The sequence below is a fragment of the Pantherophis guttatus genome, chromosome 2 (assembly GCF_059756535.1).
Source record: "Pantherophis guttatus breed Tessera chromosome 2, ASM5975653v1, whole genome shotgun sequence".
Classification (NCBI taxonomy): domain Eukaryota; kingdom Metazoa; phylum Chordata; class Lepidosauria; order Squamata; family Colubridae; genus Pantherophis; species Pantherophis guttatus.
In genome coordinates this window covers 260,642,843-260,659,829 of record NC_142064.1, presented here as the reverse complement: position 1 = coordinate 260,659,829, position 16,987 = coordinate 260,642,843, and the positions used below count along the sequence as shown (strand labels likewise).

The 16,987-nt window shown below is 48.0% G+C and overlaps 1 protein-coding gene across 1 annotated transcript in view; it reads left to right on the top strand.

Moving 5' to 3' along the window:
- The window catches only part of LOC148115693 (E3 ubiquitin-protein ligase TRIM39-like), a 40,133-nt gene extending 32,667 nt beyond the window's left edge, over positions 1-7,466 (top strand). Inside the window, exons 5-7 of the mRNA XM_087883952.1 lie at positions 3,132-3,250; positions 4,404-4,436; positions 6,330-7,466. Coding sequence (XP_087740078.1) covers positions 3,132-3,250; positions 4,404-4,436; positions 6,330-6,844 — 667 coding nt within the window. The 3' untranslated portion in view covers positions 6,845-7,466. The remainder of the gene's footprint in view (positions 1-3,131; positions 3,251-4,403; positions 4,437-6,329) is intronic.
- The last annotated feature ends 9,521 nt before the right edge of the window (positions 7,467-16,987 follow it).

The following is a 16,987-nucleotide window of genomic DNA, read 5'->3' as shown; positions in this document are numbered from 1 at the left end:
GAACTTACAGTTTTGTCGTGCATGGGGCCCTCCGAAGCTGGCGCATCCGTCTCTTGGCTCCCTCTGGGCTGTGCGGGACTGCTCGGTGCGGTAGACCTCTTCTTCAGACTCCCCCTCGCTTGCGGTGCTTACGGCCTCTCGGTGCACTGGCGCCGTCTTCTACGTTGTTCTGGTTAGGTGGGAGCTCTTTAGTTTCTCTGCAGCCTTTACTGATGATTCCTGCGCTCTTGCCTCATCCAGGGCAATGTATAGGGTCAGGTTTGACTTCGCGAGCAGTCTTCTCTGGAGCCGGCTGTCTCTCACTCCGCAAATTAGTTGCTCTAGGAGCATCTCATCCAGGTCTCAGTACTCACACTGGGTTGCGGCCTTACGCAGGGCAGCGACATACTCACTGATCGATTCGCCCTCCTGCTGGAGCCGTTGCCGGAAATCATACCGCTGGACGTACTTCGATGGCGTTGGTGCCTAGTGGTCTTTCAGCAGGGTCTGTAGCGTCGACCAGGAAATGTTGTGGACCGAGTTCGGCTCCGACAATGCTTCGGCTGTGTCGAAGACCCATGGTCCGCAGTGGCTCAGGAACAGGGCTTTCTTTCGAACGTCCGGTAGCCCTTGCATGTCGTTTGCCACCATGAAGCACTCAAACCGGGACATGTAGGATCCCCACTTCTCTTCCTTGGGGTCGAACGGCACTGGTGGGGTGTAGGCAGACATCGTTTCGGGATTCTCCTGTGCTCTGCTCGCTCGCCTGGCTGGATTCGGTTGCGGTCTCCGGTCCCCTCTCTGAACGTGGCTTCAGCTCTATTTCTCGAGTGTGGCTTCAGCTCTCCTCTGCTTCTGGCCTCAGAATCCCATCCTTGTCGCCAATGTTACGTTGGGTGAATGAGGACGCAGCAAGCCAGAGTAGTCAGTGACAACAGCTCTTTATTGTATAGTGAGAATCCAGCAACTAACCCAGGGAGCCAGCTCCCTTTATATACCTTGCAGCTGTAGTGGTCAGCCAATCAGCTGAGGATCAGTTAATTCGAACTTCCCACCAAACAAACCTATTTACATAACATTAACCCTCTGGATCACTGTCCTATCTGCCACGGTGCAATTGGCAAACCATAAACAGGTGCAAGATACTCTCTATAGTGCAATGGTAGAAGGTCACCTGCAGTTTTTCATTCAGTTGTTTTTTCCTGAGTAGTCTCAAGTAGTATAATCTCTGCTGGGCCATTTTGACCAGTGCTGCAGTGTGAGCACCCCAGGTCAGATCCTCTTTTATAATAACACCCAAAAAACTAAACCTGGCCACTTGTTCCACCTGGTCTCCATTGATAAGCGAGGGCTGGATATCTGATCTATTCCTTCTGTAGTCCACTATAAACTCCTTGGTCTTATTGGTGGTAAGGACCAAATTATTGTCTCCACACAGTGAAAGCAACTGGTCCACCTCATCTCGACAGGCAGACTCATCCCCCCTGGAGATGAGTCCTACCATTGTTCTATCATCTGCAAATTTAATAATAGTATTATTGGTGTGAGTGAGAATGCAGTCATGTACGTAAAGAGTATAGAGTAAGGGACTCAACACACAACCCTGTGGTGTACCAGTGTTAAGAATAAGGGCCGAGGAGGTGTGAGTACCTAATCTGACCCTCTTGAGAGCAGCCAAACAGGAAATAAGAGCCTTGGTAGTACAGGGATTTAAGGCACCCTGTTATTAAGCTGGTTATTAAGACCAGCTGCCTGCAATTACTGCAGGGTTCGAATCTCGCCAAGGCTCAAGGTTGACTCAGCCTTCCATCCTTTCTAAGGTAGGTGAAATGAGGACCCAGTTTGTGGGGGCAATAAGCTGACTTTGTATAAATATACAAAAGGATGAAGGCTATTGCTGAGCACATTGTAAGCCACGCTGAGTCTTCGGAGAAGGGCGGCATATAAATCAAATTAAAAAAATAAAAAAATTTTTTAAAAAAAAATCCATAATCCAAAGGTAGATTGAATGAGAAAGTCCAAGGTCCTTAAGTTTAGATAGATACTAGTTTATGTGGAGGAATTGTGTTAAATGCAGAACTAAAATCCATCAAGATCAGTTTGAATATTATATCCATCGTCTAATTACCTACGTCACCCATAGTAGTCATGTGTCATCAGTCATTTGATAAGATACAATCCATTGTTTTGGCCAAGAGATTCACAAGAATTTTCAAGAGTAGGGAGCCCAAAAACTGAAACTTATTGGCCTTTACTAGATCTCTCCTTGAACTTGACGAAGGTGGATGAGTGCAGTTCTGGATCAGGATCCACTGAGTCGCACATGGTGCCCATATTTGAATAGCTAGCCAGAGAAATGACTGAAGCCATGGAAACAGGGCCCTTCTCAGTCAACAGGAATGCTGATTTCCCACCAGCTTACCAGGTACTTAGGATCCGAGGACAGGGCAACACAAGAAAATGACAATCAATGAGTTAATAGCTGTCCATCAACACCCCACTTAACAACTAAAAGCCACACACAACCAGGCACCACATAAATACAATGCGTAGAACAGCCCAGTGCACACATTCTGGAGAGAGAGAGAGAGAGAGAGAGAGAAGTTCCCTAAGGATGGGCTCCAGCACGAGTCTGAAAGCTCAGAAGTCAAAACCTCCAGTGACCAACTTAGATTGGATCCTGTAGCTAGCCAATCCTCAAGCACCATCTGATGGTTTAGAAAGCTTCTATTGGCAGGTTGATAATGGTTGCAGGAACTGGGCATGGCTAGTCTAGTGAAGAGAAGGACCAGGGGAGACATGATAGCAACAGTGTTCCAATATTTGAGGGTCTGTCACAGAGAGGAGGGGGTCAACCTGATTTCCAAAGCACCTGAAGGCCAGACAAGGAATAATGGATGGAAACTGATCAAGGAGGGATTCAACCTGGAAATAAGAGAAAAATTCTGACTGAGGAGAATGAACCACTGGAAGAGCTTTGCCTTCAGACGTTGTGGGAGCTTCATCACTTGAAGCTTTCAAGAAGAGGCCGGACTGCCATCTGTCAGAAACGGTGTGGGGTCTCCTGCTTGGGGGTTGGTGGTGTGTGTGTTGAACTAGATGACCTACAAGGTCCCTTCCAACTCTGTTGTTCTGCTATTTTGTCTTTCCAGATACCAGGCAAAAGAAACATATGAAAATCCGGTGGATTTACTTCTAGAACCGAAGTGGGCAATCTGGGATTACAGTGATATGACTGAGCTTCTGAAAAGTGCCATGAAAAAATTGAGAGGTAAAAAACAGCCGCTGGGGTTTTACACTGGATGAGATTTTGAGCATCCAAGAGAGATTCTGGGTCAATGTCACATGGATCAAAGAGGAATCGATTTCAGGATCAGTGTCTCAGTTAGGATTCTAAATGGAGACTACCTGTAGTCTTCGTAGCCCAAATCAGTGGTGGGTTCCTACCGGTTCGCTCTGGATCTTGCAAACTGGTAGTAGCGGTGGCGGGAGGCTCCGCCCATCCACCTGGACATCATCACAGACACTCTGCGCACGCACCCACATTGTGAACCGGTAGCGAAGGTAAGTGGAACCCACCCCTGGCCCAAATCCATATGCCCTGATCACTGGGGAAGCAGAATAAGTTTCCACTAAGTATAATGGAATACATGCAGGTAGTTCTTGACTTACGACCTCCGTTGAGCTGAAAATTTCTGTTGCTAAGCAAGGCAGTTGTTAAGTGAGCAGTGCCCCATTTTACGAACTTTTTTGCCACAGTTATTCAGAAAATCACGGCAGTTAAGTGAATCGTGGTTGATAAATGAATCTGGATTCATGCATTGATTTTGCATGTCAGAAGCTCCCCAGGAAGGTTGAAGAGGACAATCCCAGAATCATGGGATGCTGCAACCATCGTAAATACAAGCTGGTTCCCAAGTGCCCAAGTTTTGATCACGGGACTGGGGAGGCTGCAACAGTCATAAGTGTGAGAACCGATCATAAAGCTCCTTTGTCAGTGCTGCTATAATGTCACTAAAAAAATAGTTGTAAATTGAGGACTACCTGTATATGGAATTTATTCATTTATTTTTATTATTTATTAGTCCAATTTATATGCCGTCCTTCTCCATAGACTCAGGGCGGCTTACAGTGCATTATAGCAATAGCCTGCATACTTTTTTCTATATACCTGCTTATTAGGGCTTTCGCCCCCCACCCCCACCCCCGCGGTGTTGTTCTATACAAAGTTGGCTTATTGGCCCCACAATCCGGATCCTCAATTTACCTACCTCGAAAGGATGGAAGGCTGAGTCAACCTTGAGCCTGGTGAGATTTGAACTTGCACTAATTGTAGGCAGCTGGCAGCTAAGAATCTGAGGGAGGCCCTTCTGTTGCTCCAATTCCAGGGATGAGATGCTGAATTCCTCCCTTTTCTTCCCCAGAAACTCTGGAAAGTGGACTTCAACTACAGGAAGGTAAATATGAGTTATAGGAATTGGATTTTCTTGCTATTTTAAGCTCTGATGCCAGTAACGTGAAGAGAAACATAATAGATCAAAAAGAAAAATATAGGATTAATTACTATATAAGACTATGATGATCCAGTAAACTTTAATGATTATATGATTTATGAAGTATTACTTGCCATTTATATGTATAATATTAGCTAATGCAGTGGAGAAAAATTCCTTGTGTGACTGATCACATTTGGCCAAATCAAGCGGTTGTTCTGTTCTGTTCTGTTCTACTCCTCTACTCCTACTCCGCTCCGTTCCGTTCTATACATACCATATTTTTTGGAATGTAAGACGAACCTTTCCCCCCCTAAAAGAGGCTGAAAATTTGGGTGCAACTTATACTCCGTATGTAGCTTTTTGGAAGCTTTTTTCAGCCCCACCGAGGCACTAATGAAGCACTAGCAAGCAATCTTCCCAGCTTTGCCTGCTCCCTCAACTCCCTGAGTGAAGCGGTCTCCCTGCTTTGCTCCGACTCTCAGCTGTTCTTTAGAAGCTTTTTTCAGCCCTAACCAGGTACCAGCCGAGTGAAGCTTTGCCTGCTTTTCTCATTGCTGCTTCCTCTCAGCTGTGCCTTAGAAGCTGTTTTTTATTCCCAAGCAGGGGATAAAAAGCCAGCAAACTAATGTGCAGAAGCTGACCAGACTAAGGATGATAGCCAGATGAATACCTAGTAGGCAGATTTTTTTCCCTATTTTCCTCCCCAAAAACTAAGCTGTGTCTTATACTCTGGTGCGTCTTATACTCTGAAAAATACGGTAATCTAAAAAACTGAAGTCAATCTTGGTGTAGAATGAAATACCTGGACAAATGGGAAAATATGACCTGGGATTGAAAAGAATATTGAATTCCTACCAAGCTAATAACATCCCCTTGATTTTACTGCCTGACTATAAGTTGGTGAGAGACCAGGTCTTTGGGAGCAGAGAAATTAGGTCCTTTGGGTCAAAGCAAATAGCAAAGTTGGAGCATCAGGGTTGCCTCCACTCTGTGGGCCATCAGACTGGTGAAAGCAGAGGTTTCCTGTATAAGATCCTCCCCTTTTGTAGATCCCTGTGATACCCTGATGCTCGTAGAGAAAAAGACGGAGCCTCCTCCCATCCCATCATGTTTCCTAAGTTACCTCTTCTGACTTTTACCAGTTCAGAACTGAAACATGGCAGCCTCTTGCTCTGCCTGATCTTCTGGAAGAGGTGGAGCGCTATGAAGTGTTTGAAGGACTTGGCCATTGTGAGACTTGTGGACTACAGTTCCCAGAATTCCCCATCCAGGATGGCAAAGCTGGATGGTAATCAGCAGTGGCGGCCACCTGGGAGACTAGAGACTAGAGGAATTGACCAGTGGAGCCAAGAGACGAAGAGCTGAGGGGAGGAGCCAAAAGCTGTACAGGTAGTCAACGTATCCTGAAGGTGTGCAGCTTAGTGGCCATTGAAGGGGAGGCAGATGGACTGGAAGATGGCGAAGGCAACCTAAGTGAATGGAAGGAGAAGGCCAGAGGAGCGCTGAACTGGACGGCAGTTAACAGAGGATGGGACTAAGATGGTGGGAGAGCCCGAGTGCTTGGAGTAAAGTGAGCAGAGGGATCTGGACAATAGCAGCCCCATCAGCCATTGGAATTCTGTTAGTTGAAGTCTACAAGTCTTCCAGTTGCCAAAGTTGGAGGACCCTTGACCAGGCAATGCTTAGGTGTTGTTTAAATGAACAATCAGTCTTCCAGTCCTGGAGGGGGGGGCAGTGTTTGGAAGCTGAACTCCATTCACACAAGAGGGTTAAACTCTTGGGGGTGAAGATACAAACCAGGCCTGCAGCTGAAGCTCTTGTTTTTTTCCTTCCTTCTTCTCTTCCTCCTTACAGTGAATGTAACTCTGGATGCAGACACAGCCCATCTTGACCGCCTTGAAGTCTCTGAAGATCGAAAAAGTGCCAAAGGAGTTAAGCCAGTTAAAGGAAAATATCTTGTCTCAGACCCGGTGATATTTGTACATGATCCTTGTGTCCTTGGCTGTCAGAAGTTCTCCACAGGGAGACATTTCTGGGAAGTTATTGTAGGAGGTACAGGAATATGTGGTGTTGGGGTTGCCAAAAAGCCAGTGAACTTAACAAATTTTGATGAGGAGACCAGGAGCTGGAAGTTTCAGAAATGGGAAGGGAAATACTCAGCCATGACTCCATCAAACCTCTATGACCTGTTCCTGACTGAGGAGCCCACAAGGATCCGCGTCTCTCTCAACTGCGAAGGGGGACAAGTGAGCTTTTTTGATGCCAGCACAGCAACTCTGCTCCATACAGTCTCTGATGCTTCCTTGGTTGGAGGGACCCTTCTGGCCTCTTTCTGTTTGTTCGAAGGCGCCTGCATGACACTCCCCTAAAAGAAGGGATAACCATAAACAAAAATTTGGAAAACTCCCTATTTACTAAGCAGGGATCTCCGAAAGCCTTTAGAGCAGAGATTCCTTAGCTTTTTGCTACTTCAGCTTCCTTTATTGTTCTGTGCCACCCTGGTCAGTCAATCAGTCATTATAAAGGAATAACCTGATCAGCATTTCTATTTGTCTGGATAAAAAAAAAATGAAGTGTCCTAGGATCTTTATTGGCTTTAGCATCATGTGTTCAGATGTATCAGTATTAAAGATACCTTACAGCTAAGCCTGTCAATCATGATTTAATATGTCTGTCACAGCTCTTCATCCCATTTATGGATCATGCTTGTTTGTTTCCTGTTAGTTGCAATCAATGATTGTGTAGGTGTCCATAACTCCATATATTCTATAATCATCCCCTTCTTTTTTTCTTTCCTTCCCCCTTTTTTCCTCCAGTTTCCTTTTAACACATAATTGTCATAATCCAAGGAACCCTAGCAGGGCTTCAGCAAGTATTACACTCGATATAAGCTTTATAGCCTCACAGGTATAGGAGGAGGAAGATGTGTTGGATATGTTTGCCACCTTGAGTTATTTGTAAAAATAATAAAGGAGAGATAAAAATAAATAAGGCAGTGAAACTTAACTGATATGGTGACTTTGAATGCTGACAGCAGATCTCTGGAACCCCTCAAAGCATCTGAAGAACTGAAGATTGACAAGCTGCTGTTGACAAAGAAGCAAATGAGGAATCCTAATGAACATACCTAATACAGGTAGTCCTGGACTTACAATTGAGCCCCAAATTTCTGCTCCCAAGTGAGACAGCAGTTAAGTGAGCTTTGTCCCATTTTAACTCTCACGGGGGAAGAAGGGAATGAAAAGGAGGAGGTTTTGGCAGGAAAAAGGAGGGGAGCAGTGCATAGAGAGAGAGGGCGAGAGGGATAGGTGGGTCTTTTGGGGGGCAAACCTGAGGGAGAAGGGAGAGAAGGGAAGTGGGGCCTCCTGGCTCACCTGGCCTCCACCCCACCAAGTGAGGGGGGGAAGCGACACATGAGGACGGGTTGAGGAAAGGGAGAGAAAGGAGTGGGGGGGGGAAGGAGGGAAAAGTGTGTGAGGAAAGGTTGAGGAAGGAGGAGGAGGAAGGAGAAGGAGAGAAAGGGAGGCAGGCAGGGGAATCACGGGAGGAGCAGAGGCAGTGGCAGGAGAGACCAGCAAGCAGGAGGGGGCGGGGGAGAGAGGAGAGAGAGGGAGAACTGGCTGAATAGCCATCTGACCCCCACCCAACCATGTGAGGGAGCTGAGTGGAGTGGCAGCCACAAGGAATGGACTGTACCAGGGGAAGGCGCCTGGATGGTTGGAAAAGAAGGCAAGGGGAATCTATCACATGACTCGGGGACCCTGCAACCGTCATAAATATGAGTCAATAGCCAAGCAACTGAATCTTGATCAAGTAATCATGAGGATGCTGCAATGGTCATAAGTGTGAAACACTCTCATAAAGCACTTTTTAATGTCTATATACATTAAAAATGAGAAATGTTAAAATGCTTATTATTTGACTTCACATATGTCAAATTGGGAGCCACTGATCTAGCCCAACAGACTATCGAAAGGGATGGGGATTACGGCCAGGGTGTCCCAAGGCATGTCAACAAACTCAAGATGGCAGCCAGCTCCGCCTTTTCCCTATATGTAAATAAGGGGTGGGGCTTCCCTCCCTTAGGTCTTTGTTGACTCCCTCTAGGGTTGTTTCTGCTTTGCATCTCCCCACTTCGGAGGAATATTTAAAAGAGATTTAGATGTGAATGTCCTCTAAATGAGGTCTCAGCCCTAAACCTGTTTAGTAGTAGTACTGTAGTTGCAGTCATATTTTTTATTTATTTATTTATTTATTTATTTATTTATTTATTTATTTATTTATTTATTTATTTATTTATTTATTTATTTATTTTTGTGATTTATATGCCGCCATATATAAATGAGATGGAAGTCAGATCCAGTGGGATCTAGTGGTTAAGGCGCCAGGCTAGGAAGAGGAAGACTGAGTTCAAGTCCTGCCTTAGCCATGAAAGCCAGCTGGGTGACTTTGAGCCAGTCATTCTCTCTCAGTCCAACCACCTCACAGGATTGTGGGGAAAATAGGAGGAGGAAGATGCGTTGGATATGTCTGCCACTTTGAGTTATTAGTAGAAAGAATAAAGGCCAGATACACAATAAATACATACCATAGGTATTAGGTAGCCCCCCCTCTTCCCCTCCCTCCCTCCCCCCTCCCCTCTCTTGAATTGCCTGCTGGCATCTTCTTCCACCACCTCTGCTCCTTCGTGGATTCCTCTGCCTGCCCCACAGAAGCCTCTCCTATCCTCCCTATTGCCATCACTCCCTCTCCTTTTCCCCCTTAAGCCTACTTTCCTATCCTCTCAGGCCTCCTTTTCCCCAGGAATCCCTTCCTATCCTATCACAGGACTGTTGTGGGGAAAATAGGAGGAGGAAGATGTGTTGGATATGTTTGCCACCTTGAGTTATTAGTAGAGAGAATAAAGGCAGGATACAAAATTAACTTTGATATGGTGACCTTGAATGCTAACAGCAGCTCTCTGGAACATCTCAAAGCATCTAAACAGCTGAAGATTGAGAAGCTGCTGTTGGCAAAGGAGCAAATGAGTAATCCAAACATACCTAATACAGGTTGTCCTTGATATACAACCAATGGAGCCTCAAATTTCTGCTGCCAAGTGAAACTGCTGTTAATTGAGTGTTGCCCCATTTTAAGTGCATCATGGCAGAAGAAAAGAATGAAAAGAGGTTTTGGCAGGAAAGAGGAGGAGAGCAGGGGATAGAGAGGGTGAGAGGGATAGATAAGTCTCTTTGGGGGGAGAAGGGAAGTGGGGCCTCCCGGCTCATCTGGCCTCCACTCCACCAAGTGAGGGGGGATGAATATAGGTTGAGAACAGGGGGAGAAAAGTGAGGGAATGGAGAAATGAGTGTGGGGAACGGTAGAGAAAAATGTGTATTGACTGAAGAGGAAGGAGAAAGAGATGGAGAGAAAGGGAGGCAGGCAGGGAAATCAACGGAGGAGCAGAGGCAGTGGCAGGAGAGACCAGCAAGCAGGAGGGGGCAGGGGAGAGAGGAGAGAGAGGGAGAACTGGCTGAATAGCCATCTGACCCCCACCCAACCATGTGAGGGAGCTGAGTGGAGTGGCAGCCACAAGGAATGGAGGGTAGCAGGGGAAGGCGCCTGGATGGTTGGAAAAGAGGGCAAGGGGAACCCGGACCCCAGGGAAATGGGGGTAGCATTATATGACCATCTTTCCTGTCACAGTTAAGTGAAGCACTGCAAATTTCCATGGTCCGTGGAGAAACCTTCGTACTTTTGCCGGTGCCCCCTGTTGGAGGAGCTGCTCTGGGACGACCAATGGGCCAGTCCTGGGAGGGTGACTACTACAGCTCTGCAATATGGGACCGGCCGTGGCGGGGCTGGGAATCTCTGCCCTGGGATGGCCTGTGCAACACGCAACTTTGCAGGTGGGGCAATACGCAAAAGGAGCGCAGCCCTCTCCGTCTGGAAGGAAATCATGGCGCTGTTGCCGTGGCGGGGGAGGGGGCGGCGCAAAGGGGCCGAAGCAGCAACTGGGATGGCTGGAAGCTGCAGGAGCGAAGCACTACATGCACCTGCGCGGCATCAGCGTTCCGCCTCGGGATATTTGCGCCAGCCAGTGGGGCAAAGCAGCCCTCGTCTCCTGCTGCTTGGGACTCGGAGTGGTAAATGGCAACTGGTCCGGGGAGCAGCCAGATTTTGCTCTGCAGACGCCAGATCGGCCCCCTGCAAGTTCTGGTCTCTCGAGGAGCCCAGCCGAAGTTTCCTGCACCGCTTCAGCGAGCGCTTCTTGAGAGAGAGAGAGAGAGAGAGAGAATGAGACAGAGAGAATCAGAGAGAGAGAATCAGAATGAGAGAGAGTGTTATGTATGTATCTATTTTGTGCGGGAAATTCAAATGTACAGTGAATTCTGATTGATTCTTGGTCGCCCCTGAAAAGTATATAAAGAGGGCTGTTGCCTGTGTTCCTTTGCTGAAGTCTCACCCTGAATTAAAGAACTGTTGTTACTAGCTTGCTTGTGCCTCTCGTTATTCCCGCGCTACAACATTGGCAACGAAGGTGGGAATGAGGCCACAAGAGGCAATTCAAAAGAGCTTGGAGTTTCAGCCAGGGTGACTAGCGAACATGGAGACACGGCATGTCTGCCTACGTTCCGCCAAAACCCTTCGACCTGACCCGAGAGAAGTGGGGATGGTATCTGACCAGGTTCGAGTGCTCCCTGGAAGCGAGCGAAATGCAAGGGCTCTCTGCGAACAGAAAAAGGGCTCTGTTCTTAAGCCACTGCGGGCCAGACGTATTCGAAATGGCCGAATCCCTCTGCGAGCCAACCCCAGTCCAGACGGTTCCCTGGGACGTCCTTCAGGCCAACCTGAGAGCCCACTACGCTCCCGTCCCATCTAAATTCGTTCAGCACTACGAACTCCGGCAACGAGTTCAAAAAGAAGGGGAGCCGGTCAGTGCTTATGTGGCCGCGCTTCGAAAAGCCGCAATGCATTGTGACTACAGATACTTAGACGACGTGTTGCTTGAACAACTGATTTGTGGGATTCGGGACACCCGGTTACAAAGGCGTCTTCTAGCCAAGCCAGACCTAACGCTAGCCGGCGCGCTAGACGAAGCTCGAGCACACGAAGCATCAACGAAAGCTTCGGAAGCGCTGCAGGGACCCAGTTCAAGCAAAGACGGGCCGAAAACAGCCCCCGTCCATAGAGAAGAGGTGCAAACCAGCACAGAGGAAGAGTCGGACGAGGACGTCTTCCATACAGAAAAGAAATTGAGAGAACAAAGCCGCCGCCACGAGAACTGCTCTAGCTGTGGCGGGGATCATGAGAGACATTCGTGTAAATACAGAGAAGCCATTTGCAGGTGCTGCGACAGGAAGGGCCACCTAGCACGAGTCTGCAGAGCTCAATTTCCGCGTAGTCGAAAGCCACGTGACTACCGCGACTAACCAGAACTGTCTCGTTCAAAACAGCCAATCAAAGATGACGGCGCGAGAAAACGGCGTGAACCTCAAAAGCGGGAGACCTATAGCACGAGAATCAGCCAAGCCAGCACAACCAACGATGAGAAAGTCTACACGAAAGTAGAAATCGATGGCAAATCATGCGAAATGGAAATCGACACTGGGTCTACGTTATCGATCATGTCCTGGTCAACACTCAAGGCACTCCTGCCCAAGCTTCAGAAGAACCAGCTGTCCGTCAGAAAATCCGCCTACTCGACTATCAGGGAAACCGAGTTCCCATTGAAGGCGTGGGCATGTTCTGGGTCACCTACGGCGAGTTCCAGAAAGAGCTGCCCCTGACCATCATCAGCAAGCCCCTACCAAGTCTACTAGGCATGAAATGGTTCCGGGCCCTCGGCATGGGCTTCACGGGCGTTCACAGCATCACTTAAAGAAACCCTGCTTTCGGGACGTTTTCGAAGAGACTCTAGGCAAGTACGTGGGGACCCCCATATCCTTTAATTTAGACCCCAACGTAGCGCCAATCAGACTGAAAGCAAGACAAGTTCCATTTGCTTTAAAGCCCAAAATTGATGCGGAGCTCGACAAGCTCATTAAACAAGGGGTGTTAGTTCCTGTAGACCACGCTAAGTGGGAAACCCCAATAGTCATGCCAGTCAAATCGAATGGCTCAATTAGAATTTGCGCCGACTATAAATGTTCGATTAACAAGGCGTTGCAGCAGAGCGCCTATCTGGTTCCGATAGTCCACCATCTACTACATTCCCTGGGGCCTGGCAAGCTATTCGCAAAACTAGACCTTGCGCAGGCGTACCAGCAACTGCCAGTAGATGACGCTACGGCAGAATCACAGACAATAGTAACTCACAGAGGTGCCTTTAAATGCACCAGGCTTCAGTTTGGGGTCAGCATTGCCCCAGGACTTTTTCAAAGCACAATGGAGCGCCTTCTACAAGGCCTCCCAGGTGTCGTCCCGTATTTCGACGACATTCTGATTAGTGGCCAAGATGAGATTCAGTTAGGCCAGAGGGTTAGACAAGTCCTAACGAGGTTCAGAGAAGCAGGACTTAAACTCAAGCGAACAAAATGCAAGATAGCGGTTCCATCAGTGGAATTCTTAGGCTACAGGATCGACGGCATGGGCATTCACCCCACAGAAAGCAAAGTTAGGGCCATCCAAAGCGCGCCCACCCCCAAGTCAAAATCCGAACTGCAGGCTTTCCTGGGCCTTCTCAATTTCTATACGATGTTTCTGAAACACAAAGCCATCGTTGTGGAGCCTCTGCACAGGCTCCTTGGAAAAAATGTTCCGTGGGTTTGGGGCAAGCGAGAAGCGGCCGCATTCAACGCTGTAAAAAGACTTTTGTCTGAGGACAGTTTCCTCATCCAATACAACTCCGAACTACCTCTAGTATTGGTCTGTGACGCTTCCCCCTTTGGTGTAGGCACAGTTTTAAGCCATAGACTGCCGAACGGGTTAGAGGCGCCCATCGCCTATTACTCTCGCACTTTGTCTAGTGCTGAAAGAAACTATAGCCAGCTAGATAGGGAGGCACTAGCGGCTGTAGCTGGGGTCAAAAAGTTTCACGAGTATTTGTTTGGCCACACTTTTGAACTTATTACGGACCACCAGCCTCTTTTGGGACTTTTGGCTGGAGATAAACCGACCCCGGCTGCTCTTTCCCCACGGATGACCAGATGGTCCATTTTCTTAGCCACGTACTCGTACAGACTGCTCCACCAGCCGGGCAAAACTTTAGGCCATGCTGATGCCCTCAGCCGATGCCCCTTGCCTGAATTGTTGGACAACCCGACCCCGGAAGCCCCAGTTTTACTGCTTGACATTGTTTCCCCAGGCCCCATTTCTTCAAACGAGGTGGCGAGGGTTTCTGCCAGAGACTCTGTGTTGTGCACTGTAATGGGCTGGGTAACGAGGGGTTGGCCTACCAAGGTGGACGGTGGTGACTTTCAATTGTACTTTAACAAAAAAAATGAACTGTCAATGTTGGGGGGTTGCTTGTTGTGGGGAGACAGGGTGGTCATTCCTTCGTGGTTACGGCATAGAGTTTTGGAAATGTTGCATGAGGGACACCCTGGTATTGTTCGCATGAAAGGCCTAGCTCGTAGTTATGTTTGGTGGCCACATCTCGACCAAGATGTCACTGAGTGGGTAGGGAAGTGCAGGCCCTGCCAGGAGTCCCGCCCAGATCTGCCCATAGCTCCCGCTCGTGAATGGGAAAAACCAAAAGGGCCATGGGGGAGGATTCACATTGATTTTGCTGGCCCGTTCCACAGCCAGAACTTCCTTATCATTGTAGATGCATATTCTAAGTGGCTCGAAATCGCCCTGATGCCATCTACCACATCTGAGGCCGTAATCAAAGTACTCAGAAAACTATTCACAACACACGGGTTGCCGGACACACTGGTATCCGACAATGGGCCCCAATTCACGGCAACTCAATTTGAAGGCTACCTAGCAGCATTAGGCATAAGACATGCATTATCCGCTCCTTTTCATCCGGCTTCTAATGGCCTTGCAGAGAGATTTGTAAGAACGGCCAAAGAAGCTCTGTCCCGGCTTGATGCAGGGGACTGGCAGGCTAGAATAGATGAGTTCTTAGCGGTACAGCATGCCACCCCGTGCCCCACCTCGGGCCGCAGCCCAGCTGAGATTTTAATGGGCCGAAAGCTAAGATGCATTCTCGACTGACTGCATCCCAATTACTCCCCCGATAGCTTCAAGGGGGAAGAGGGAGGACTAAGACAATTCCATGAAGGAACACCAGTTTTTGCTAGAAGTTACACCAATGGGCCCTTATGGGTAGAAGGAACCATCGTAGGAATTACCGGCCCAAAGTTATATACAGTCGATATAGGGCATGGTAAAATCTGGAGGAGGCATATAGATCAATTGCATAAACGTTTACAAAACGAAAACCCATGTCCTAACTTTCAAGGTCTTCCTGACACAGCTACCTCAAGTCCGAGTAAGCCAGAATACTTATCTGGCAACCCTGAGTTCCAGCGCCGCCCCAGCGAGCTGACACTCCCAGCCGGAGATAACCACACCTCCGGAGAAATCCAGGAGGTTCCATTGGCGGAGCCGGGAGAGACGGGAGGTCCCTCCGACCGGCTCGACGCCTCGCCAACAACTGAACTGCGCAGGTCAACCAGGATTAGGACATGCCCTGGTCACCTGCGTGATTTTGTATGTAAATATGTAAATAGATAGAATAAGTGCCTTCTGGGAGTGGAGGGGTGTTATGTATGTATCTATTTTGTGCGGGAAATTCAAATGTACAGTTAATTCTGATTGGTTCTTGGTCGCCCCTGAAAAGTATATAAAGAGGGCTGTTGCCTGTGTTCCTTTGCTGAAGTCTCACCCTGAATTAAAGAGCTGTTGTTACTAGCCTGCTTGTGCCTCTCGTTATTCCCGCGCTACAACAGAGAGTGTGTGTGGGGGGAAGAGGGAGAGAGAGAGAAAGAGAGAAGGGGGAGAGAGAGTAGGAGAGAGAGGGGAGAGAGAGAATCAGAGAGAGAGAATCAGAATGAGAGCGAGAGAGCGAGAGAATGAGAGAGAATCAGAATGAGAGAGAATGAGAGACAGAGAAAGAGGCAGAGAATGAAAGAGAGAGAATCAGAGAGAATCAGAGAGAGAGAGAGACAGAATTTATTTATTTATTTATTTATTTTTAAATTTATATACCGCCCTTCTCCCTGAGGACTCAGGGCGGTGTACAGCCAGAATTAAAAAAAACATGAAATACAAATATTAAAAACAATTAAAATTAAAAATTAAAATTAATTTAAAATTAAAAATACAAACCAATTAAAACATTTAAAATTTCTTCTTAAGCCAGCCCGGCTTGCTGGAAAAAGTGGGTTTTAAGGGCACGGCGGAAGGCACTAAGGTCTTGGATTCTCCTTATCTCTGAGGGCAACTGATTCCAGAGGGTAGGTGCCCCCACAGAGAAGGCCCTCCCCCTGGGGGTCACCAGCCTACATTGATTGGCTGATGGCACCCTGAGGAGGCCCTCTCTGTGGGAGCGCACGGGACGATGGGAGGTCATCGGTAGCAGCAGGCGGTCTCGAAGATAGCTAGGCCCGATGCCATGGAGCGCTTTAAAGGTGATAACCAACACCTTGAAGCGCACCTGGAAGACCACTGGGAGCCAGTGCAGCTCGCGCAGGAAAGAGAATGAAAGAGAATCAGAGAGAGAATCAGAATGAGTGAGAGGAGAAAGAGAGAGAGGGGGAGAGAGAGAAAGAGAGAGGAGGGAGAGTGCCTAAAGGACCCCATCCCGTCACTGGGAGTCCAGGCGCTTCAGCAAGCGGCGCGCTGGATTCGTATTAGTGGGACGCGGGATTTAAAATTGTGAATTTGGTGGTCCCTGAGGTCCAAAAGGTTGGGGACCCCTGGACTAGAAGACCTCCAAGGAACATTCCAGCTCTATTGTGATTGATGATTGATTGATTGATTGATGTCCCCTCCCCGGTCGTGGCAACAGCACCATTATTTCATTCCAGACGTTGAGGTCTGCGCTCCTTTTTTGCGTCTTCTACCACTTGCAAAGTTGCTCATTGCACATGCCTGCCCAGGGCAGAGATTTCCAGCCCCGCCACAGCCAGTCCCATATTCCAGAGCTGTAGTAGTCACACTCAGAGGACTGGCTCGTTGGTCATCCCAGAGCAGGTCCTCCAACAGGGGGCACTGGCAATAATACTAAGATTTCTCTACGGACCACCAAAAGTTTCTTGTGGACCACCACCTGTTGTGCATTACAATGCCTTCTGCTTTGCCTTTCCACCTGTAAGCAAGCTACGGGGTCTCCCAGTACAGGGGTGTTGATGTTGGGTGAATCTTGGAAAATTAAGTAGTTTTCAGATTCAAAGGGTGGTGGTGGTGATGGGCTGTCTGTAAAATAAAACCAGGTAATGGCACACACTTGAAAGTAAGTCAGGAAGCCTGTAATTGTGGAGTCTGTCTGGCAAGAACAAAGGCTGCTTATTCACAGGAAATATGCATGTGTAAAGCTTGTAACAATTCTGAGTAGTTAGAAAGCTGATAAAAGTAACTAG